At 35.9% G+C, this 27,500-nt stretch overlaps 1 protein-coding gene and 1 long non-coding RNA gene across 10 annotated transcripts in view; one reads left to right on the forward strand and one right to left on the reverse strand.

Annotated features, from left to right (window-relative positions):
- LOC106882960 (protocadherin beta-16) overlaps window positions 1–27,500 on the reverse strand; it is a 163,171-nt gene that overhangs the window by 79,432 nt on the left and 56,239 nt on the right. For 2 of the 8 annotated variants that reach the window (XR_016244310.1, XR_016244311.1), the window contains exon 3: window positions 3,066–3,218. The exons of 5 other annotated variants lie outside the window; for them this stretch is intronic. Coding sequence is in view for 1 of the 3 variants with exons in the window: in XM_089362727.1 (XP_089218853.1) it covers window positions 3,135–3,218 (84 nt within the window). In the remaining 2 variants the exon portion in view is untranslated. Of the gene's footprint in view, window positions 1–3,064; window positions 3,219–27,500 lie in introns of those variants that run through there. One more of the 8 variants, XM_089362727.1, reaches the window with a different exon arrangement.
- Window positions 76–27,500, forward strand: part of LOC128249443 (uncharacterized) — a 255,980-nt gene continuing 228,555 nt past the window's right edge. For both annotated transcript variants that reach the window (XR_016244314.1, XR_016244315.1), the window contains exon 1: window positions 76–276. This is a non-coding gene — a long non-coding RNA (uncharacterized LOC128249443). The remainder of the gene's footprint in view (window positions 277–27,500) is intronic.

The raw sequence follows: 27,500 nt of genomic DNA on the forward strand, positions 1-27,500 counted from the left end.
TATTCTTAATATCAGTTTATTTAATGCTTTTACGTGTGTATTGAGGGAATAAAACTCGCAAATAGCTTTAAACTTATTTCTACGTAAGGGGGGATAACTCTGCCTACTCTCTACAGCCTCAACGTGATACAAATCTCCTAAAATTTGATAAAATCAAAATTCTGATGAAATTACCGAATTACTCCACTATGATATCTCACACTACATCAAGCACTTAAATTGCTTCATTTGACAGATAACAGAATATGATTTGTAATTGCATCCTTACAAATCCTTGTGAGTATTTTTACTAAGAAAATTTCTATAAATTTGCCTGTGTAGACACAACTCTCTCTTTCTCTCTCCGTCCATCCATCTATATATATATATATATATATATATATATATATATATATATATATATATATATATATATATATACATATATATATATATATATAGATATAGATATAAGTTAAAAAAAGATAATTATTTTTGTATTTTGTCGATAACGAACCATAAGCTAGATGTATTCTTTTTCGTTATTACTATATTTTGGCTCTATCAAATCGTAAGAGACAGTAGTCTCCCCTAAGAGAGAACGATAGATGGTCAATAGTAACTTGAGAATTAGTAAAAGGTACGAAATTTACACATTTATATTCAAACGTCTTTAGGTGTGTACACACACACACACACACACACACACAACTTTCTATATTTTATGAATCTAGCGAGTATTCATGTGCGTGTGTGTATATGTGTGTGCTACTTTAATTTCTATAAATCTACAGTATTGGGATTGTTTAACGTGCAAGAGTCATGGCCCCTTACTTAATTGATTTTTTTTTTTACTGCAATACACTCTCTCTCTCTTTTTCTTTGTACCTTTCTCCTTCTCACCAACATTGATTGTGTCCCCTCTTTGTAGATTCACACAGATGCATGGGTGCACGCACACACGCACGCACGCACACACACACACACACACACAGACACACGCACTTGCACACACACACACACACACACACACACACACACACACACACACACAGGCATATGCACACACGACCATTTTGGTAACAAGTCAACGAAGGCAGCTGTTAGTTACTGATTTCTTGTAGCTGTAATGCTTTTAGTGATACTTTTCCTCAGTTAGTAACGTTGAGTACTAAGAGGAATTCAGTGCAACGGTGGGGATGCACTGGTGCTCAATTCTCAGCCCTCTCCTATTTATCAGAAACCTCCAGCACAAAACAAAGGTGTTTAAAACAGTTAATCAATGGGAACTTCTGCATGCAGATGAATTACTTTTTGTAGCTGCATCTGTTGTAGAATTGGGAAAGAAATCCCAGATACAGAAACAAAACCCCAGAATCAAGAAAACTTACTAAAAAATGAAGAATTAGTATGTGAGAAAGAAGATAAGACATTCCAATTATAGTAGCCCATGCTCTTAACCATTACGCCACAGCCCATGGGCGTATGGCATAGTGGTTAAGAGTGCGAGCTACTAACCCTAAGATTCCAAGTTCAATTCCAGGCAGTGACCTGAATAATAATAGTAATAATAATAATAATAATGATAACATGGAAAAATACCTTAGGAATGAGAACTCAGGTTCAAAATTTCCCCAAGACACATGAAGAAGGCTGGAGAGTATATCAGCCAAAATATTGTGTTAACAACAAACAAGATGAGGACAAATATCCGTCAAATGTAAATAATGTACATAATTCTTCATCTTTTAAATATAGAACTGTACTATGTTTTGATCTTATTAAAATTCCTCAGTGAAAAATTTCAGACCAAATTTTACAAGTCTTTTGAAGATTGAGAGTATATATAGATTTTGATTAACATGCAACACTTATAACACAGATAAGTGAGGGAGGTTCAATATGGTAACTTGACATGCTGAATATAGCAACCAAATTCCTTCAAATCACATGCTAGCCTCTATAAAATAAATGGAAAAATGCAGCAGACAATGTAATATTGGACATATAACAAAAAATGGTTTGGGAATAGTTATGGCTAAAACGCCTTTGATCATAAACTTAGAGAAAGACTGACCAGCTACAGCAGAACGTGTATTAGTAGAATGAAACTGGTAGGGTTAGACCAGTCACTGACAGATAGGGAATGTGCCCAGCTATGTTAGACTGAAGTATGGACATGTGTAGCTAATATCAACAGACTGCTGGAGGAATCTGACACACAGACACAGGAAGTTAGAGAAGTGTGTGACTGACTTTTGTAAACTAACACACAGACACACAGATACATAGACACAGAGACATGCACACACAGATACACCAAAACTCAGATGCACAGATACACAACCGCATGTAAGCTGAAAGTGACAGGCTGTTGTTATAGACAAACACACAGACACAGGTAGTTACAGTGTAACTGGGTCTTGGTGAATGACTTTTTCAAGGAAGTAGGAAGTCAGGGGATGCTGCCATAAACTCTCTCTCTCTCTCTCTCTCTCTCTCACTTTCACCCTCTCTTAGTATCCTTCTCTCTCTCTGTCTTTCTTTCTCTGCTTCTCTGTCTCTGCCTCAACCTTTGTGTCTCTTTTTTTTCACGCACGCACACACACATATATACACAGGAGTATGACTTTTTTCTTGATAGTTATATAAAGCATAACTGAATATTGTCGACGTAGGCCTGGATGAGTGGTTAAGAAAACTGTTTCGCAATCGTGAGGTCCTGAGTTCAATCTCATTGCATTGCACTTAATCTGCAACAAGAGCATTTAACATAGCCTCAGGTCATCCTAAACCTTACGGGAGGATTTAAGTTGATGGAAACTGTGCAGATTGTCACTAAATTGACTGTACTTGTACATCAAAACTCCAACTTTGTTGCACTTGTACCATACTGATTCCACTTGAAAATTAAGGTGCTTCTGTTTGTGTGTGTGTGTGTGTGTGTGTGTGTGCTCGTGTGTGTGTGTGCTTGTGTGTGTGTGTGTGTGTGTGGTGTGTTTGTATACATGAATGCATGTGTTTACGAGCATGTGTTCGTTTGTTTCATCCTGGCATGAACAAAACCACTGTATTAAAGCAAATACCTTAACAATATGGTAAGCCTTGAAAAGTTATCTCCCTTTAAACTCTGATCGCCATGTTTTTTTTGGTCTTTACAAAATCTGTGAAATTATTTGAACGAATATAATCAACAAACATTCTTGAAAGCAGTGCTCCAAAATGATCGCAGTTCGTGGCTGAAACCAGACAGAGAACAGAATAAAAGAATGTAAATATAGACATACAAAATAATTAACCAACAGTGCCCATGTTATAGAAAGAAAAAAGCCTTGTATTCAAATGCTCTTTGATTAGGTAACTACTTATAAGGATAGCATAGGAAACAGAAATAAGCTAGTTAGGCAAATCTTTATATGGTCACTTATTCTGCTAGAAATAGCAACCTAATTTTCCTCAAATCATAAAGTGACATTTAAAGGATACAAAGAACACATTATATAAGGCAGTCTGAAGTAGTCAGTATGCTTGAACTTACATATGGTGAATCAAACTTGAGATGGAACTAAACAACAACAGTAATAAAGTACAGGTACTAAACTGCACACACAAACACACACACACACACATATTTGTAGCTACAGAAGGATATATATGTGTGTATGTTTGCATGTCAATATATATTATGCATACACAAACATACACACACACACATAGAATTTCTTAAGGATACAGTGTCCTAACAGCTAACAACTGACACAAGTAGTTTATTCCATGCTTTGACAATTCTTGATGTGAAGGAATATTTCCAAAGTGTTGTTTTTTTGTTGTGCAGGTGTATCTAAAGGTTGTAGAGATACTGAATGGGTAACCATGTGAGCTTCTGTTTACAAGATTATCCACCTCCTATTTTAATTCCATATAAAAAAAATCTCATGTTAGGCCTTGTTCCACACACCTTAGTATATTTGAATTAGAGACCTTATCCTGGTTTTAATACTCAGTGTTGTGTTCGCTGGCCTTCTTTAGCTGTCTGTCATATTCAATAATTTTCTCAGAATTTTGAGCTGAACACTTTCTTAAATCAATTTATTTTTCTTGTGCAATTGTCCATACCAGGAATATTCTCTTTATAAGTTACTCTTTTATTTGCGATGTTGCTTGCTTTTCTATTAGAACCACATTATATACTGTCATATGCTTCCCTACACACTAAGCTTCAACCCTTAAGACTATACATAAGAGTAGGCATGGCTGTGTGGTAAAAAGTTTGCTTCTCAACCACATGGTTCCAAGTTCAGTCCTGCTGCATGACACCTATAACTTTAGGCTGACCAAAGCGTTGTGAACGGAGTTGGTAAATGGAAACTGAAAGAATCTCATCACACACACACACATATATGTATGTATGTATTATGTATGTGTGAGTCGAAGGCGGCGAGCTGGCAGAGTTGTTAGCACGCCGGGCGAAATGCTTAGCGGTATTTCGTCTGTCTGTACGTTCTGAGTTCAAATTCCGCCGGGGTCGACTTTGCCTTTCATCCTTTCGGGGTCGATAAATTAAGTACCAGTTGCGTACTGGGGTCGATCTAACCGACTGGCCCCCTCCCCCCAAATTTCGGGCCTTGTGCCTAGAGTAGAAAAGATTATGTATGTGTGAGTCTCTTTGTGTCTGTGTTTGTCCCCCACACCACTTGACAACTGGTGTTGGTGTGTTTATGTCCCCATTACCTAGCGGTTGAACAAAAGTTACCAATAGAGTGAGTACTAGGTTAAAAAAAAAAATCCTTGTGGTCGATTAGTTTTACTAAAACCCTTCAAGGCCGTGCCCTAGCATGGCCGCAGTCAAATGACTAAAACAGAATTTTTAGAAAATGTAGAAGCAAGACGTACTTATGTCTGCAAATCTGTGTGTTTACATATACCGATATAAAACGGGGAGTTGCGTCCCTTTACCTCAAAATATAATCTAGAAAAATTGATAAAGTAACTGACAGGAATACTGATTGGTGTCAATGTGATGAACTAAAACTCTTGAAATTGGTGTCCCAGCATGGCCACAGCCCAATAACTAAAACCCATAACAAGAATAATAAAACACATGAATAAATTATGCAGTGAAATATATAATCAATACCTTTGTATTGATAAGACTTGATAAGTAAGAATTAAGTAATAGTCAGTAACCATATAATACGGTATTTTTTAATAATTAATCAGCAAAAGATACAGTGTAACTCAAGGGCCCAGGGTTGTGTGCAGTGATACTTATTAGACGTATTGTATACAGTACAATGCACAAAATTCTCAGCCCTTGAGTCACTGCAGCTTCTGATGAAGAAATAATCATTTCTTCCATAGGCACAAAGCTTGAAATTTATTGAAATTTGCAAGTCAATTACATCGACTCCAGTGTACAACTGGTACTTATTTCATTGACACCGAAGGGATGAAAGGCAAAGTTGACATCAGTAGAATTTGAACTCAGAACGTTAAGACGGAGGATGAAACGCTGCTAAGCATTTCGTCCCCAGTGCTAAATATTTTGCCTGAGAAATAGAGAGTTAAATAAGATAAAGATTGAACATCTTTTCCCGGGTATTAAACAGACTTTGCAAAGGGAGGTAATCCATTTAAATGAAACCATTTTCTATTGCAAATTTTGTGACGGATATTGAAAGTCTTCATCAAACTGAAGATATGTTTGGTTATGGCAGTTGCTGTTTTTCCATTTATAGGTCAGCCCTAATTGATCGTAGATGTTCCAGCCTTGTAGCATCAGTTTAAGGATACTTAGACCTGCATTATGAAATCTGTCTTTTCTACTTTTAAGATGACAGGGTGTAATGTCAATGATTTTGGCTGCTATTTCCAGCAGCTCAGGCAAACTCATAGATACCCTATTGTTAATGTAGGTACCGATCTTATTTATAAGTCAAAGTAGCAAAATAAGTTTGCTTCCCAGCCCCATGGTTCTGAGTTCAGTCCTACTTCATGGCACCTTTGACAAATATCTTCTACCATATCCTTGAGTCGACTAAAACCTTGTGTATTTGGTGGACAGGAACTGAAATAATCCCATCATATATATGCATGTGTGCACATGTGTCTTTGTGTCTGTGTTTGTACACAAACATCACTTGACAATAGCCTCAGGCCAACTAATGTCTTGTGAGTGGAATTGTTCACTCACCACAGAAACAGTGTTGGAAACTAGTCATATATTTATATATATATATATATAGAGAGAGAGAGTTATTAATATTTCTAAGTCTCTCTAAAGGAGACTACGGCAGCGGTACTGGAAATTAATAGTTATCGCCAAGCCAACATGGCAGTCCCAAAATTAGGACGAAAGCTGCCGTGAATTAGCTCCAAGAAGCCATCGCTTCTAGCTAGCTATGTGACACACGAAACCTGTGTCCTTTATAACCTTCGAACAGGGGAGGTCAGCAGCTTCCCCTTGCTGGTTTGGCATCTGCAGACTAGACTAGTTTCTGGATGTTACCCCATACATACATACATACATATACAATGAAGACACATGTCTCAGTGGTTAGGGAATTGAGCTAACAATCATGAGGTTGTGAGTTCAATTCCTAGATTGGGCTCTCTGTTGTGTTCTTTAACAAGACACATTATTTTGCATTGTAGAAATGAGTAGTGGCATCACTATTGCCAAGCTGTATTAGCTTTTGCCTTTCCTTTCTATAACATTGGTGGGGAGGCTGGTGTAGGCAAGTGCAGGTCATCATAAGCAACCTTTCCTGGACTTGTACCTCAGAGGGGAATTTTCTAGGTGCAATCTCATGATCATTCTTGACTGAAGGGACTCCTTACCCTATATATATGTATGTATATATATATAGATGCAATGGGCTTCCACACAGTTTCCTTCCATCAAATTCACTCACAAGACATTGGTCAGTTAAGAGCTGTAGTAGAAGACACTTGTCCCAAGGTGCCATACAATGTGATTGAACCTCAAACTATGTGGTTGCAAAGCAAGCTTCTTAACTACACCGCCAAACCCAATACTTGAAGACACTGTAATATTAATTATTATCCACACAAGCAATATTAATACCAAAAGGCAATTTTTATATCCAACTAAACATGGATGGCTTATTAGAACACCAAATATTGCATTATTAGCCTTGAGAGATCCTCTCATAAAGGCACTTAGTGCATAAAAGCACACACATTGGATCATAGCAGATGAAATTTGTCTTATTTTATGTATATGGTCAAGGTATGTGGATGGAGTAGTGGCTGATTTTATTGTAGATAGTAGTTCTCTTTATGTATTACATGTTCCTTAAAAAACATTGACAAATAGTGGAGGCACATGGCTTAGTGGTTAGGGTGTTGGACTCAGGACCATAAGATTGTGGTTTCAATTCCTGGACCATGCGATGAGTTGTGTTCTTGGGCAAAACACTTTATTTCACCTTGCTCCAGTACACTCAGCTGGCAAAAATGAGTAGTCCTACAATGGACTGGTATCCTATCCAGGTGGGGAACTTGTATGCCATGGAAACAGGGAAACTGGCCCTTATGAGTCGACATGACTTGAAAAGGTAACATTATTATTATTATTTTTATGGGTAAAATAAGGTGGTGAGCTGGCAGAATCATTAACACGCCAGGCGAAATGCTTAGCAGTATTTCATCTGCCACTACGTTCTGAGTTCAAATTCTGCTGAGGTCGACTCTACCTTTCATCCTTTTGGGGTCGACAAATTAAGTACCAGTGATACACTGGGGTCGATGTAATCGATTTGCTCCCCGCCCCCAAATTTCAGGCCTTGTGCCTATGGTAGAAAGGAATATTTCTATTGGCAAAATTGAAAAAAAGATTATCTTGAGCTCTTCTGAATTGAGGGAGGCAGAGTTCACTGTTGGGTAACTGCCATAGCCACTTCTAAATACTGAAGGACATACTGTTCTCTCATCCCTTTCTCTTCTCTCTCTCTTCCTCATTGGGGTTTCTAATCTTGCAAGTTGCATGGCAACCTCACTAGTTCTGCTGGCATGCTAAAGAAGGAAAAAAGCAACCAGTCCATACTGTAAAATGGCTGGCATTAGGAAGGGCATCCAGCTATAAAAAAAAACATGCCAAAGCAGACACTGGAACTCTATGCACTTCTTGAGTCCATCAGGTCCTGTTAAACAGTCCAACAGACACCAGCGTGGAACACAGATATTAAGCGATGAAGATACTGCATTAATCAAACATCAATCATCAGTCACCAGTCGTACAATGGACATTGGTTGCTATATGTATGGAAGACCTAATGGTGACCAATAATAGTTTATCACTGTTCATAAACAACATTAAACAAATCACAACAAATCACAGTCCATCCAATTATTATGGATCTGCCTTTCATTCTTCTTTATTTGTTATATTAAATTTACTCTTCTTTATTTTATTCTTCACGAATGCTGTTAATACATGACATTTGGACTGCAGAAATAAGTGCCAGTACCATTAAAATGGACAGATTCCTGTTCTATGGATTAGTGGAATAACAATGCTGAACATTGGTGATGATAATAAATCCTTCAGTTTTAACCATTAGGAGATTATTCTTCCCATTTTATTTCATTTTTTATTTTTGCTCTTTATTGAATTGCAGTTAATGGATTGTGGCCATGCTGTAGCATTGCTTACAATAATTTTAGTGTGTTGCTTTATTTATTTTTTCTCCATTCCTATTTATTGAGTTGCTAAGTAATGTGTTCTGTAATAAAAGACACTTGTTCCAGTCATTAGACTGTAGCCATGCTGGAGCACTGCTTTCAAGAATTTTTCATTAAATGAATTGACCCCAGTACTTATAACAAAATTACATAGCACTGACTGCAGTTTACCTTATTCTTATCAAAGAGAAGAATATATATGCACAAACATATCCATCCATCCACCCATCCATCCATCCATATACATATGTACATATTTATATGTGTGAGCATCTATGTGTAAGAATATGTATTCTGTCTTTTACTTGTTTCAGTCATTTGACTGTGGCCATGCTGGAGCACTGTCTTTAGTTTTACAAATCGACACCAGGACCTTTTCTTTGTAAGCCTAGTACTTATTCTATCAGTCTCTTTTGATGAACTGCTACATGACAGTGATATAAACACACCTACATCAGTTGTCAAGAGATGGTGTCAAGTGACATTGCCAAGTAACTTGCAAGTCAAGAAAAGAACAGGAAAAAGAGAAAAGGAAAATATGCCTCAATTAAGTAGAAGGGGTAGTATTTGAGGTGGGCTGATAGGGTATGGTAGTCGTTTTATGCCAGAAGTTGAGAGATTAAATTGCGAGGTGTCATGTTGTTGAGGAAATATGTGCCTACCCTGTATTATACATAAGGGTGGCTGGGAGTAGCTTGGAAATAAGGTAGAGATGGTGGTGACAAGATGCCAGAGCACCTCAAGGTACAAGAAGATGTGTATAAGAGAGGACACAGACAGTCGGTCAAGGGAAAGAGGGGTTAGTTTTGTAAGAGTGTCATTACGATAATAAATGTGAATGAATATGAATGGTCATCTGTGGTCTGATATAGATGACCTGAGCATCTAACACTGGGAAAGTTGCTCTTTAATCCGTTAGCATTCAGAGGACTCTCTCAAATGCAACGTCTATTTACTCACATTGTTTTGAATTAATCATGCATTCTCTTGCAACTTTAAGATTCTGATGATGTGATAATTCATTTTTAAAATGACTTGGTAGAGTAGGTTTGAGAGACCAGCTCTAGCTGGTTCGAATGCAAAACATGTAAAATATTTGGGTACGATATGACTGGTTAAAATGTTAAAGACTTAAGGGGCAGGCTTTAACAAGAGCTTTGTGGAAGGTCCATAGATGCTCAAGCATGCAAGTGTCCTATTTTGATGCCTCTGATATTGGTAAAAACAAAGGTCAGAACAGCTTTGGTCCAGATTCACCAATGGCATTGCTGTCAAAATATGATGAGATGGAAGAGATATTACAAGACATCCTATTTGGCATTCTAACAATCCTACCAACCCAATACCATTAATTGATGCTTTATTTATCAAACCAAAAGGCTGGAGACAAAATTGGCTTCAGTGGGAATTGAACTCAAAACACAGATTCATAATAAACATTGCAAGGCATTCGATCCAATGACTAAAATGACCCTGCTATGATAAATGTATATGAAATGTAAACATGCAAAAGTAACAGCTTACATGTATGTTTATCTGATAGACATTAGTGTGTTCCATATTCTTTGACAAACACTTCTAAAGTGAGAACCAGTATGGGTTGTTGGACTGGTGGAATCATGTGAGTGTTAGAGAAATGTCTTGCAGTACTTGCTCTGACATTTTACATCCAGATTTCAAATTTTGCTGAGGTTAATTTTGCCTTTCATCACTCTGTGGTTGATAAAATAAAAGTACAAGCCAAGAACTACTGTGTTTGATGTAACAGACTAGCCCTCATGTCTCAAAATGACTGGAGTTGTACCTAATTTAGAAACAAGCATTTCTTTCAGTTTAAACCTTCATAGAATGATATATTATTGCCATATCAAAGTAATTGTTGTATTTATATTATATGAAGCAAGCTTATATGTCAAATATTCCTTACTGATTAGTTGTCTTCCAATTATAATTTGTCTATTAGCACATATGATAAATGAAAACCAAAAGCAATTTCCTTTCTTTACACCTGCTATTTGTCATTTAATAAGACACCTTTAGATAATGCAGATTAAAATACTCAACCCTCTAAAGACTAAACTATAAAAACCAGATTAAAGTAAGATTTATTGTCCTATGAATTGACTTGTTATATATATATATATATATATATATATATATATATATATATATAGATACATTTATAAACATAATTAAGGGATCAGCAACAGTTGCTTCACCACATACCGAAGTTCAGAAATAGCAGCTAAAGTGCTGAAACTCCAACAGATAGCAATACTTGTAACTCACAAAGGCAAAACAAGAAGAAAAAATAACGAAACTAATCAGTCTTAGTTAATCATAGACGCGTTTCTGGCTTAGAAAAGTGAAAACTTTTCATTTCCTCATCAGTATGATATTCCAGTTTGCAAATTTGACGACGCTGGCAATTGTGCATGCATGACCGAGCGACGTCGTGCATCAGCACAATATGAACAGCATCTCCGAACTTACATAGGCCAACCAGTTCCTATCCCTCCCCAAGAATTACCATGTGTGTCACAAGCAATACCGCAGAAAATCTGCGGTTTACTATCAGTGAGTGAATAATTATTACATAATCCTTTACCCTTTTATTTGTATATATATATAGATAGATAGATATAGATATAAAATTTAATTAGAGGATATGTTCCTCATGAAGGGATGGTTGCATCCAAATAAATACTGGTTCAATACCTAGTATTTTGGGGGAATGAAATTTCCTTAAAACATTAGGTACATATAAAGCATATAGTTTATTATTATTATTATTATTATTATCATTATTATTATTGTTATTATTATTATTATTATTATTCAGGTTACTGCCTGGAATCGAACTCAGAATCTTGGAGGTTAGTAGCCCATATGCCCGTGGGCATATGGCGTAGTGGTTAAGAGCGTGGGCTACTAATCCCAACATCCCGAGTTTGATTCCAGGTCGTGACCTGAATAATAATAATAATAATAATAATGATAACAACAACATCGAAAAATACCTTAGGAATGAGAACTCAGGTTCGAAATTTCCCCAAGACACTGGATGAAGTCTGGAGGGTATGTCAGCAAAAACATTGTGTTAGCAACAAACAAGATGAGGACAAATATCCATCAAATGTAAATAATGTACATAATTCCTCATCTCTTTAAGTATAGAACTGAAGAATCCAGAACTTAATTAGTACTTTACTTTTTATCAACCCTGGAAGGATGACAGGTGAAGTTGACTTCTGTGGGATTAGAACTTGGAATGTTTCAAATAAATATATAAATAAATGAATCATGTGATCACGTGATTTATCATGTGATCATGCGATTTATCACATGACTGACCAGGCTATCAGATGCTCTTACAATTTACTGGTCACAATGTGCTTTTTGCATTGTTTTAGCCTTTGAATGATGGCACCCTGCTTGCTAGGCAAGCAGGCCAACATTCCCCCCCCCCCCCAATCGAAAGAGGGACTGAAGCAACATGAAATGAAGTGTTTTGCTGAAGAACCCAGGGAACTGAACCCATTATCTAGGAGTCATGAGTCGAACAGCCTAACCACTAGGCCACACACCTTCACAAATAAATATACTATATAAATAAATAAATATGAAATAAAAAATAAACATTTGCTGTATCTGAACTGAAAATCTGACAGAAATATTTTGTTGCTCGTTTTTAAGTAGACAGAAAAGAAAACCTAAATCTGGTGTCAAAAGTTTATGTAAAATCATTAATATGAATGATTGATAACAAATAGATATCATAAACACACCTAATTTTCCATAATGATCTTCTGAGCACATCTACAACCAACTTCATAATTTTTCTGGTAGCTGTTGGTAACAGTGGCCATATGCATAATAATAAGTGAACCAGCATGACTATATCACCTTTTTTGACTTGTATCTGAGTTTTTTTTAATATTTAATGCATAGTTGCATATACTCTATCAAAGTTATTTTTTTTATACTATGTTTATGAGGAATAACTTCACCAAATTCATAAATAGTTTATTTTTTTCACTGTATTATACTTCTTTGTTGGTGTTGATGCTGCTGTGGTCGTTTTCTTGAGGAAACATTTACGCTTCGCTGCGATTATATGAGTTAATTTAACCAAACAGAAATTAAGGCCAATCAAAAGCTAGTAATTTACGAGCTTTCTTTCCTTTCTTAATTTTTTTTTTTTTTGTTGACTGAGTGGTAAGAAGATTGCTTCTCAAACACATGGTTCTGGGTTTAGTCCCGCTGAGTGGCACATTGGGCAAGTGTCTTCTTCTATAGCCTTGGTGAGTGGATTTGGTCAACAAAAACTGAAAGAAGCCCATCGTGTATACTCATTTACGCTCAATTTCAGTCATTTGATTGCAGCCATGCTGGAGCACCGCCTTTAGTCAAGCAAATCGACCCCAGGACTTATTTTTTGTAAGCCTAGTACTTATTCTATCGGTCACTTTTTGCCGAACCGCTAAGTTACAGGGGACGTAAACACACCAGCATCGGTTGTCAAGCAATATTGTGTGTGTGTGTGTGGGGGGGACAAACACAGACACACAAACATATGCACACACATGCATATATATATACATATATACGACGGGCTTCTTTCAGTTTCCGTCTACCAAAGGCATTAGTCGGCCCGAGGCTATAGTAGAAGACACTTGCCCAAGGTGCCACGCAGTGGTACTGAACCCAGAACCATGTGGTTGGTAAGCAAGCTACTTACCACACAGCCACTCCTGCACCTATATATATATAAATCATCATCATCATCATTTAGCATCTACTTTCCATGCTGGCATGGGTTAGACAGTTCGACTGAAACTAGTAAGTTGTAGGACTACACCAGGTTCTTGTCTGATGTGGCATGGTTTCTACTGCTGGATGCCTTTCCTAATGACAACCACTCCAAGAGTGTAGTGGGTGCTTTTTAAGTGCCACCAGTACAGGTACCAGTTACATGACATCAGCGTTGGCCATGACTATGATTTTACTTGGCCTGACAGGGTTTCTCAAGCATGGCATATTACCAAAGGTCTCGGTCACTTGTCATTATCTCCATGAGGCGCGTCTGTGTCGGTGTTTGTCCCCTACCGTTGGTCGATAACTGGTGTTGGTATGTTTATGAACCTTATAACTTAGCCGTTCAGCAAGAGAATAAGTACATGGCTTAAAAAAAAAAAAGAGTACTGGGGTTGATTCACTTGACTAAGAAGCCTTCAAGGTGGTGCCCCAGCATAGCCACAGTCTAACTGAAACAACTAAAAGTAAAAGAAAAAGTATTTAGACAGAAGTGAACCTGCAGTCTGTTTCAAACTATTTCTATCTTATTATTAGCAGCCATGGAAGGTGGCGAGCTGGCAGAAGTGTTAGCATGCTGGGCGAAATGCTTAGCGGTATTTTGTCTGCCATTACGTTCTGAGTTCAAATTCTGCCGAGGTTGACTTTGCCTTTCATCCTTTTGGGGGGGTCGATAAATTAAGTACCAGTTATGCACTGAGTTCGATGTAATCGACTTAATCACTTTGTTTGTCCCCTCTATGTTTAGCCCCTTGTGGGCAATAACGAAATAAGAAACATTAGCACACCGGGCAAAATGCTTAGCAGTATTTCATCTGTCTCTATGTTCTGAGTTCAAATTCTGCCGAGTTCGACTTTACTTTTCAGCTTTCAGGGTCGATAAATGAAGTACCAGTTACGTACTAGGGTCGATCTAATTGACGCCCCCCCCCCAAAAAAAAATTTCAGGCCTTGTGCCTAGAGTAGAAAAGATTATTAGCAGCCATGGGTAAGCTTTCTCCTTCCACACTCTCTGTTTGACATTTAACTACCACTTCGACATCTTTTTCCAACAGTTGTTGCTGCCCATTATGTATCTGTAAATATTTTGATCTTACATGCATAAACATATGAACGTATGTTTTCTATAATACTTTTACAACATAGTGTTCAAATGGATTTCGTAAAAACATGAAAATAACTATGTATATTCTCACAAACTTTACTTGTAACATTACCTTGTTTGATGTCATAAATTAAGATTTATTATATTCAATGTTGAACTCTGATGTTTTACAAACCTTTACTCATAATCCACCTGCTGTGCTTCTACTTACGAAATAAATCTACCAAGAAAATCAGAAGAGGATTATTTCCAGTTGGTATCAAGAAAATTAAAGCAAAAACTTATACGTAGTCCATTCTTGATCTTATTTCTATAAGCATTTTTCAAATTTCCTCCATGACTATAATGAAACTAAAACACTGGTGCAGATGTGGCTGTGTAGTAAGAAGATTGCTTCCCAACTACATTCTTCTGGGTTCAGTCCCACTGTGTGGTGCTTTGGGCAAGTGTTTTCTACTATAGCCTCAGGCTGACCAAACCCTCACTATTATAACTAATGGAGTACCAGTTTCAATTAAAACTGGAACTGGTACTAATATAGACTTATAAGCAATATCCCACCTCCTCATAGCTCTATGCAAGTTTAATTATCAAATAATGTCTATTGTAATTTGGCATTTTTACAAATTAGATGGCTAATGATGGATCCATTTTAATGATTGAGACCCTGTCATGGGCTCAAATACTTGCTACAACCCTCTACTAGCTGGTCATGTATTGTATGATTAACCCTTTTATTACCATATTCATTTTAAAACACATGGTTTTTGTTTCAATTAATTTTTAATATAATGAAGAATTTAGTAAAATAACCTTGTCCTTATTAAACTGGTTTTTAGGAACACAAATTAACATTAAATTTTAATGAAAGATGTTAATTTAGATTACTTTAAAACACAAAGGTGGTATGGTGGAACCAGGGAAATTCTGAGGTTGCTTGGTATCAAAAGGGTTATATACAAATGAGAAACTAATGCTAAATGTTCCTTACTTTAACTCACCAGACTATTTGGATGGCAGCAACACCTGATAGCAAATCTTGCTTCAATTTCGTTTTTTTTTTCTCTAACATTTTTGTGTCTCGAATAACTTCTGTACAAGAAATTAAGAAATTAATGGAGTTAAAATTAATGTTTGTCATTTGATTGTAGTGGACAGCTCTACACTACATTGCTTAAATGTTTTTGATCACATACAATGTTATGTGTTAAGCCTTGACACCATTTAAAACTAATCAATAAATGCTATACTGTTCTGCACAAAAGATGAAGGAAAAAAAGAATCCAAAATGTTGGTTTGTCCAACACATTATTATTTCCACCAATCACAAGCATTGAAATTTCACCAATTAAAGAACCCAGCTATCTTTCACACATCCTTATGGTTCTTCCAGTCCTTTTTTGTTTAATAAATAGACTGAATTTCTCACTTTCTTTTTTAGAGATTTCCATAGCTGAGGTAGGGCTTCATATTCTACTACAATACTATAAAAAAAGACAATTCTCTCATATTCACTCATTCACTCTTTTTCTTTCACAGATGGCAAAGAAAATTCTTTATGTAGACATCAATTTCTCACCTTGCTCTTTCTTTCTCTCACTTTATCTCTCTGTCTGCCTATCTCTCTTTCTCTCCTTCTTCTTGAGTCAATACACATAAAGATAAATACAGAAATACCTTTAATTAATTATAACCTTCATTTAACAGTCATTCATGCTGGACTTTATTGTTTGTGTTTGCTATCAGTCTGTAGTGGCTGATTTATATTATTAACAAGGATAAATATTAAGTTGATAATTAGTAAATATCCTACAGCTTATTAGTTCATACCCTTCAGCATCAATTAATATACTGTGATATAAACATCTTCTCGTTAAAAGACCATTAGAATGAACAGAAGAATTTAAATATAAATAGGTATAGGGAATCACATATGCAGTTAGATTTGCTGTGAAATTCATCTCTCGGGGGCCTTTTGGCAGCTTGGGATATATATTGAACTGAGCAATCTGACTGTCTTTACAGCCTATCAGAGACTCTTTCTCTCTCTCTGTGCACCACCAAGATGCTGAAATAAAGTAGCAGAAGTCTACTTATTAAAATATAAACAAAACTGTTTCAGGCACAACTTATTTACATAATGATACAAGGATGACAGCTCAACAATAATTATCCAGAGAACTAATATGGTGTGTGTTATGAATACACAAATATACAGTGTCATGTCCATATGTATTTAAACTTGCTCTGAAATTACTTCTCCCTGGGGCCTTTTTTGACAGCTTGCGGGTGAGGATTAAAGTAACTGGTGTTGTTGTTATTTAATAATTTATTAGGATTTACACGCCATTCCTTCTCAAACTCCAAATGATAATAGTGGAAGGTTACTTATTAAAATGTAAACTGGTATGTTCCTTTCACATCCAAAACTGTCAGAAAGCTTCCTATGGGCCTAATTCACAGCAAGAGTAAATACGTATGGATATAACTTTGTATATGTGTGTGTATGTGTATGTGTGTGCATATATATATATATATATATACACACACACACATACATATATATACATAATATATGTATACATGTACACATATATAAATACAAATATAATATATATATATATATATATATATATATACATACACAGGCACATACATATATATACATATATACATAATATATGTATACATGTACACATGTATAAATACAAATATAATATAATATATATATATGCATATATAATATATATATGTATATGTTTATATATGTGTGTTGTGTGTGTGTGTGTATGAGGAACTGACAAAGGACTGGGAGATGTGATTTGCTGTACTTGATAAGACATGTTGAGCTATGTAAAATTGCTGTTTTCCACACATACAGGCTTGTCCGTTTGAGTGCTGGTGCCACTTAAAAAAGCACCTGTGCCAGTGCTGCGTTAATGCACCCATGCTCGTGCTGCATTTGCAGTGCTGTGTTAATGCACCCATCCCAGTGCTGCATTAATGCACCCAAGCTGGCAGCTTGTAAAATGCTCCCAGCACACTCTGTTAAGTGGCTGGCATTAGGAAGGGCATCCAGCTGTAGAAACCATGCTTCAACAGACAGCTGGAGTTTGGACAGCTCCCTACTAGCCAGCTCTATGTCAAATTGTCCAACCCATACCAGCATGGAAAGCAGACATTAAATGATTATGATGATCATGACGATGACTATGTGTGTGCATATATATATATATATATATATATATATATATATATACACACATACATATGTATGCATATATGTATGTATATGTGTAAGTGTATGTATATATATATATATATATATATATATATATTTACGCATGGCTGCGTGGTAAGAGGTTTGCTTCCCAACCATGTTTCTGGGTTCAGTCTTGCTGTGTGGCACCTAGGGCAAGCATCTTCTTCTATTATCATAGACCAACTAAAGCTTTGTGAGTGAATTCAGTAGACAGAAACTGAAAGGTACCCATTTGCACTTATGTATTTATCTCTGTGTATGTGTGTGTGTGTCTTTGTGGCTGTGCTGTACCCCACCACTGCTTTGACAACTGGTGCTGGTTTGTTTATGTCCTCTGCAAATGAGTTGTTCACCAAAAAAGACCAATAGAATAAGTACAAGGCTTAAAAAGAAATAATAAGTACTGCGGTTGATTCGTTCAACTAAACATCTTCCATGTTGGTGCCCCAGCATGGCTGCAGTCTAATGACTAAAACAAGTAAAAGATGAAAGATAAAAGATGTATATGATTTATCTCTCTCTGTATGCATACATATATACATACATACATACATGTATATATTTATATACACACAAACGTGCACACACACATACACACACATATATACATATATATATATGGAAAAATTTTGGATGCTAAACACTCCTGTTCAAAAATATAAGGATACAGATAGTGTGTCGAATAGCCAGCTGGAGACGATGTTTTCTGGGGCTAAATAACTGTAACATTCATCCCCAACAGGGACGAATGTTACATTATGTTGGAAAATAATCTTTACTATATATATATATATATATATCCATGAAAATAGGGATAAAAGCATATATATATATATATATATATATATATATATATATATATATATATATATATATATATATATATTCATTTAAAATACAGAGATGCCTATAATAGGACATCTAACCCGCTAGAAAGAGCAGCAAAAAACTCAAAAATTTTTTTTGCTGCCCTATGATTTATTAATATATATATATATATATATATATATATATATATATATATATATATATATATATATATACGTATGTATGTATGTATATATGCGTATATAATTGGTTATAACAATGTATATATATTCATTCATGACCTACGATCTACTGGTAATCTATTCTGCTAGTTACAATTTATAATATTGTTTTAGAGAATAAAGATTCTTAGGAATGTAGTTTTATAGTAAGAATGAAAATGAGTAATTACAGTTAAGAGAAACAGCAGAAAGATTTAACAAAATAGTAGGTATCATTAAGTTGTGGACGAGAATGGAGAAGACATATAACCATTTCTAAGATTTTAAAACGAATGTAATGGACTGAATGAACTGTTAGTACTAAATTTATGTATGAGAAGCAAGGTTAACACAACGCCTATAAAATCTGAAATTGGAATATAAGGGAGATAACTAAGTGTAGAATAATGTGCAAATAAGGACGTCTCTATGTGGACACTTGATCTTCAAGAAATAATAGTCAAACTTAACCAGTCTTAAAAAAAAACTATCTTATAAAACGGATTCATTAGATAATGTTGTCTGGATTACGGAAGAAAATAAAAACAGTGATGCTTTTGATTGAAAACGGTATCTTGACTGGGATTAAATAACAACAACAACAAAAATGAAAACAACAGCCGCAGCGACGACGATGACGACGACGGCGACAACAACAACAACAACAACAACAACAATTGCACTCGACTCGACTTAGTTCTGAAGAGTATTTATTCATAATCTCAATTATTTGGGAAATTCTGCTGGGGTAGGAGTACAAGCGCACACACACGCATATATGTGTGTGTGTGTGTGTATATATATATATATATATATATATATATATATATATATACACATGTATGTATGTATGCATGCATTTATAGATACACACACACACACACATATATATATGTGTGTGTGTGTATACATACATATATATATATTATAGTGGGGTAAGCCAGCTTATGAAATTACCCTGGGTTTCTCGCTCAGAAGGGGTTTAGCCTTACAGCGTATCTTCAAATCTCAGACACACACATATATATGTACACACACACACACACACACACACACACACACACACGCACATATCATTTTCATCATTTAACACCCATTTTTCATACTGGCTTGCATTAGACAGTTTAACTGGAACCAGTAAGCCGGAAAACTGCACTGCACTCCAGTCTGTTTTGGCTTGGTTTCTACAGCTGGATACCCTTCCTAATGCCAACCACTCTACAGAGTCTAGTGGGGGCCTTTTACATGTCATATATATATATAGATATATATCATCATCATCATCATCGTTTAACGTCCGCTTTCCATGCTAGCATGGGTTGGACGATTTGACTGAGGACTGGTGAAACCGGATGGCAACACCAAGCTCCAGTCTGATTTGGCAGAGTTTCTACAGCTGGATGCCCTTCCTAACGCCAACCACTCAGAGAGTGTAGTGGGTGCTTTTACGTGTCACCCGCACGAAAACGGCCACGCTCGAAATGGTGTCTTTTATGTGCCACCCGCACAAGCCAGTCCAGGGGCACTGGCAACGATCTCGCTCGAAAATCCTACAGGAGCCAGTCAGGCGGTACTGGCAACGGCCACGCTCAAAATGGTGCATCTCATGTGCCACCCGCACAAGAACCAGTCCAGGGGCACTGGCAACGATCTTACTTGGCTTGCCGGGTCTTCTCACGCACAGCCCATTTCCAAAGGTCTCGGTCCGTAGTCATCGCCTCGGTGAGGCCCAATGTACGAAGGTCTTGCCTCACCACCTCAGCCCAGGTCTTCCTGGGCCTACCTCTTCCACGGGTTCCCTCAACTGTTAGGGTGTGGCACTTTTTCACGCAGCTATCCTCCTCCATTCTCACCACATGTCCATACCAGCGCAATCGTCTCTCTTGCACGCCACAACTGATGCTTCTAACGTTCAGCTTTTCTCTCAAGATACTTACACTCTGACGGGTATTCACATTGACATTACACATCCAACGGAGCATACTGGCTTCATTCCTTGCGAGCTTATGTATGTCCTCAGCAGTTACAGCCCATGTTTCACTGCCATGTAGCATGGTTGTTCGTACGCATGCGTCATACAGTCTGCCTTTTACTCTGAGTGAGAGTCCCTTTGTCGCCAGCAGGGGTAAGAGCTCTCTAAACTTTGCCCAGGCTATTCTTATTCTAGCAGCTACACTTTCAGCGCACCCACCCCCACTACTAACTTGGTCGCCCAGATAGCGGAAGCTATCGACTACCTCTAGTTTTTCACCCTGGAATGAGATAGAAGTTGTTTCCTGTTTGTTTGCAGTCTTTATTGCACCTGAACATCTGCCACAAACAAAAACTAACTTGCTAGTTAACCTGCCTTTGATGTTGCTGCACCTCTTATGTGTCCATAGCTTGCACCGGGTACATCTTATAGAGTTACTACCTACTCCTTTTCTACATACTGAGCAGGGCCATCTACCTGAAGGGGTTTGTGTTTTATCTACCTTCCTACTTATTAGGATTTTGGTTTTAGCTAGGTTGACTCTAAGGCCCTTCAACCTAGCTGGGGGAAGGGCCTTTGGGTCATCCCATAAATAATATGGTTTTTTCAGTTGCATGAACTAAAAGTCAGAGGGGGATGGGATAAACTACCTGGATCAACTTACTTAAAAGCAGGTAGTACTTTTACTTTGTACGTATTCTCAGTGCAAGTCTTGAAGAGTGTAGTTCGATTTTAACAGTTATTTTTTCAAAGCTATAATGGAAGTGACAAATGAGTATATTTGGCATATTTTGTTTTATGGGTTCAATAGAGGCAACAACGCAACAGAAAGTGTGAGGAATATTAATGCAGTATATGGGATCAAACAATAAGCATAAGCCAGTGCCAACAGTGGTTCCAGAAATTCTGAGACAGAAACTACAGCTTAGAAGACGAGCCTTATCTTGGAAGATCTGTAGAGTTTGATAAGGACATCCTGCAAACCCTAGTGGAACAAAACCCCATCACAACTGTTGAACTAGCAAAGAAGTTTGGATGTGGTCATTCGACCATTCATCAACACCAGCGCTAGAAGAAAAACGACCATCTTTGGTTTCACATCGAAAGGTGTTCTTCCATCAGGATAATGTTCAGCCACATACAGCAAGGATGACATTCCAAAGGCTGGAGCAGTTTGAAGGGAAATAATGCCCTACCCACCTTATTCGTCGAACATTGCCCCATCTGATTATCATTTATTCCGTAGTCTTCTAAATCATTTGGACAGAAAAGATATGAATCCTGTAGATGCGGTCAGAACAGTAGTGGAGGAATATTTTTCATCACGGACAAGTGAATTTTGGAAAAAGGGCCTTGTAAGTCTACCAGATAGATGGAAGAGCATTGTAGAAAATGAAGGAGAGTATATTTTAGATTAAAAAAGAACTTTGTTTATCTTAATTTTGAAAAATAAAAGAAGTATAAAAAGACCACATTATTCATGGGATGATCCAATATATATATATATATATATATATATATATATATATATATATAAGAATTTAAGGATTGGAGAAAATATATATATATGTAAATGTATGTGTGTGTATATGTATATGTATGCATGCACACACACACACATATATGGATATGTGGATGTATGTATGTGGGTGTGTGTATGTATGTATATATAAAACACTTGAGTTATTTTTCTTTTATATGTACACATATATATATGTGTATATATATATGTATATATGTATATATATATGTATTTGTATGTATGTATGTATGTGCATACGTGTGCTTGCGTATGTATTCATGTATGTATATGAATATACGAATCTGTTTATTTGATTAGGTAATAGGCGTAGATGTATAGCTATGTGTATGTGCATGAATATATTTCTATTTATACATGTGTGTATATGTAGATGGATACATGTGTGTATATGGGGACACGCACACATGTGTATATTTGTATATGCGTAGGTACGTATGTGCATATGTATAAATGTGGACGTATGAGTGTGTGTATATATATAGGTGTGTATGTATATGTATATATGTGTGTGTGTGTGTGTATATATGTGTGTATATATATGTATACATATGTATATACGGGTGCACATGTGTATGTATGTGTATATGCGCATATATGCATGTATATGTGTGTGTGTGTGTGTCAGTATGCATGTATATGTGTGTGTTTGTGTATGTGTATTTATGTATGCATGTACGCTCTTACACATTGATTGGTATGTGTTGTCCAACCCACTATCCGGCAGCGTCCAATTCTCTAACGGTTTTTTTCAAATGAATCAAGTCATAACCTTATCCATCTATTGTTTTCATAATCGGTCATAATGTCTTACGTTTAAGATGATTCCCATGCTTTCCCTGATGAGAAGGTTACAATTTTAATATCAAAGATCCCTATGGATCACACAGGTTGTAATCCTTTGAAACATATGTAGGAATAAAGTATGCAATTATAACATGCGTCTTCTCCAATCCTTAAATTCTTAAATATACTCAAATACCCAAAATTTCAAGGAGTTCCTGCCTTAAAAACAGGAGCTAACCACAGTTATTTTGTGTTCTTTGCTACATTGGTTTCTATTAACCCATTTATTCTATCAGAAGAATTTTTATTCATTAAGATAGAAGAAATACACATAATTATATATATATATATATACATGCACAAAATGGGCTTCTACATAGTTTCCATTTGCCAAATTCACTCACAAAGCATTTGTTAGTATGGGACCATAGAAGACATTTATCCAAGGTGCTATGCAATGGGACTGAATCTGAAACCACCTGGCTAGAAAGTTAGCTTCTTAACCACAGAGCCAAACCTCATGTGCATAAGAAAAATGTCTACTGTTTTCACCAGTGGTTTTCAACGAGGGTCTATATGGCCTTTGGGGGTCCGTATAAGATTTTGTTGTTGAAATTTATTGGCAGTAAATTGGTTATACTTCTACAATAAACAAAATATTTTACCAATATTTTTATACTGTTCTTAATAATATTTGATTATGATAATATAATAGGAATTTTTTTTTAACATTGAATGGCTATTAGGGGCCAATAGAATAGAATAGGAAGCAAAGGGGTCCATAGGCAAAAAGAAAAAAAAGGTCGAGAACAACTGGTTTACACTTTTATTTGATTTTCTGATCTTGGTAATAATTATATTAACTTTAATAAGACATATTTTATATGATGAAACAATCTAAGAATAAGGGGTAAGATCTTTGAGCAATGTCAGGAATTTGGTTGAAGAAATGAAAGAAATTACCAGTAGAGAGTATACAAGAAAAGTGAGAAAATTATTGCAGTCAAAGCAATCACTAACACTCACCTGCTTCCAAGCAAGGTGATATTTTCCCATAAATAGAAAGACTGGAAATGAACAACCTCGCTTATATGATGGTGTTGCTTGTAGGCAACAGAACTGAACCCAAGACCACATGGTCACAAAGCAAAGTTCCTAACCACACAGCCATGCCTGTGCTTACTAAATATAGCCAAAACATATTTTAATTAGTCAGAATTATATCCATAATGAAGTGAAAAGTCATTATGCCTAAATGAATAATTCTGGTCAAAAAATGCAAGAGAATTAACTCTGAAATCTAAATTAACAGACAAAATAAATTGAATATTTAGAGTCAGAAATTCTAATTGAATGCTTCATTGATTAACTCTCTGTGTTGTTCAATAGATTTGCTCAAGCAAAGCTAACCGGCACAAACTACCAACAGAGCAAACACTCATTTTAAATGCTTTTGACATAAAAGTATTTTTTATTCTGGAATTAACAAATTTTGGGCACTAAAACAGCAGTAGAGCAATTGTGATTAGAAAACATTTATTGAGAAGGAAATTTCCCAATAAATGGTTTCAATAATTTTTTTTTTTTTTTTGCATTTGCATTTCATTTCTATTTTATTTATTTATTTATTTATTTATTTCATAGTATTAACATTGACTATTTGTTTAGTCTTCCCAAATATAGTTTGGCAATGTTTGCGAATTAATTCCATCTCCTTCCCAAAGTTTAATCTTCAATATATATATATATATATACACATACACACACACACTCCTCTATTCCTTTATTTTCTTCACAAGCATTCATATAATTTCTTTTGTCACTGTCTCTGCAGCTCAGTTTTGTATTGACATTTTACCATATATTGATGTTAAAGCAAATATGTGCCTCGTAAAAACAATATTTTTTCAGGATGTTCAATGAAAATATCAATTGACCAGATGGCATGCAACTGTTCATGTAGTCACACAATGGAATTTGGCTAATATAATCAATTAAAATAATTTCCTTTAACATACAATGGATTATTGTATTTGTGATTGGTGCTAGGAGCTTCCTGTAGGAACACTGATGAAATTTTTGACATTGAACATGTTTGTTATTAAGGTGGTATCTTAAATACCAACCTTCACAATATGTGAAGTGGTAGAAAAAATAAAATAAAATGGAAGTTTTTACTTTAGAATAACTGCCTGATATTAATTCACCCAACAACAGAAATATAACCGTGATACTACCATGATGAGAACAAAGGATTACTACTGTTTAGTTAATAGAAAATATTAATTCTGTAGTACAGTGATGTGTTAGATTTGATTCTAAGTCCTAAAAAAGCAGTTAAAAGATTAAATGGTACCAAAATTCCAAATGTAGTGTGGCAAGAAGTTTTAATTTATTCCCAGAGGTTAAAGACTAATTTCAGTCATGAATGACCATGAGACAGCATCTAGAAAGTTCCCTTCTGTGGCACAAATCTGGGCAAGGTTGTTTATGGAAGACCAGCAGTCGCCCATGAATACCAGTCTTACCTCTCTACACCATGGATGTTGTCCAAGAGAAAAGCAAAGGCTAATACGGCTTGGCACCAACGATGCTGCAACTCATTTCTACACCTTAATGGAATGGAGTAATGTAAAATAAAGTGTCTTGCTCAAGAACACAACACACAGCCGCAACCTGGTCAAAGAACTGAACTCCCAACCTCGTGATTGTAAGCTCAATTCTCTAATTACAAAGCCATGCACCTTCAGTACTTACCATGGCTTGTAAGAGTAGGCATGGCTGTGTGCGTGTGTGTGTGTGTGTGTGTGCGTGTAGGTGCGCATGTGCATGTGTGTCTTTGTGTTTGTCACTCCAACAGCTTGATAATCAGTTTTGGTTTGTTTATGATCCTGTCACTTAGCAATTCCACAAAAGAGATTGATTGGATAATTACCAGACTTTAAAAAATAAGTGCTGGGATCTATTTGTTGAACTGAAACCTTTCAAGGTAGTGCTCCAGTGTGGGCACAGTCCAAGACTGAAATTAATAAAAGATAAATATAAGCAGTGTCTTTTAAGTTGTCCAACACCTAGGCAAAGAAAGATAAAGAATTACGAAGTAAAGGCAAATTCTTTTGTCGTCTTATTTATAAAGATGGAGAAGATGGCAAGCGGGCAGAATCACTAGCACACTAGGCAAAATACTTAGTGATATTTTCATACATCCTCTTGTTCTGAGTTCAAATTCCACCAAGGTTGACTTTGTCTTTCGTCCTTTGAGGATCAATAAAATAAGTACCAGTTGAATATTGAGGTTGATGCAATTGACTATCCCCTTCCTCCTAATTTCTGGCCTTGTACCTAAAAAAACTTCACTAAAACATTTTGTAGGGTTAGAAACTTGATCTTTACCAAATTAGGAAACCACAGATGAAAATCATATAAGGCATCATTCAATATGAATTTGCATTTCAAAGATGATTTGGTGTGAATTTAAAGGGATTTGATGGCTATTTGTGCTTTGCCAAGTTATCAAGTTAGGGTTCTTTTGTAAGCTCATTTTCTATTGTCTTTTAGATAAGTGTAGCGTAAGACCACAATATAGATGCTAACTATAAACTTAGGGTTGTAGCAATGAGCAGCTGCTATCGAAGCAATATAGCAATCCATAGAATTATACATATAATGATGGTACAAATCACATAACAGGTTTCCTAATTAATAAATCTCTTTTGAAATAAGTTAGCTATGTATATGGTAGAGCAGATGCATTATTATATTAGAAAGTTGATTAATTAGAAATTGTGAAATTGGAAGTGGCACTCACACCTCACACTTCTAGGTGTAAATAGGTGCTGTGATGGCACATTTTATGAGAGAGAAAGAAAGAAAGAGGGAGAGAGGGGGAGAAGTGAGACAGAGAGCAAGCGAGAAAGAAAGGAATGATGTGTATGTTTGTGTATGTCTATGTGTATGTGTGGTGTAGCTAGATGCAAAGATAATTTGGATTTATTTATATATATATATATATATATATATATATATATATATATATACATATATATATTTACACAATACATACATGCATATATATGTACATATACATTTGCATACACACGCCCTTATGCATATATATCTATGTATTTGTATGTATATGTTTGTGTATGTGATTATAAATATATATATATATATATATATATATATTATATATATGCATACACATACATACACCTATATACATACAAGCACATACATTCATATGTATATACATACACATACACATATGTATGCATAGTTATGTGGTAAGAAGTTTGTTCTCATCCACA

The sequence above is a fragment of the Octopus bimaculoides genome, chromosome 14, assembly GCF_046866305.1.
Source record: "Octopus bimaculoides isolate indiv1 chromosome 14, ASM4686630v1, whole genome shotgun sequence".
NCBI classification, from domain to species: domain Eukaryota; kingdom Metazoa; phylum Mollusca; class Cephalopoda; order Octopoda; family Octopodidae; genus Octopus; species Octopus bimaculoides.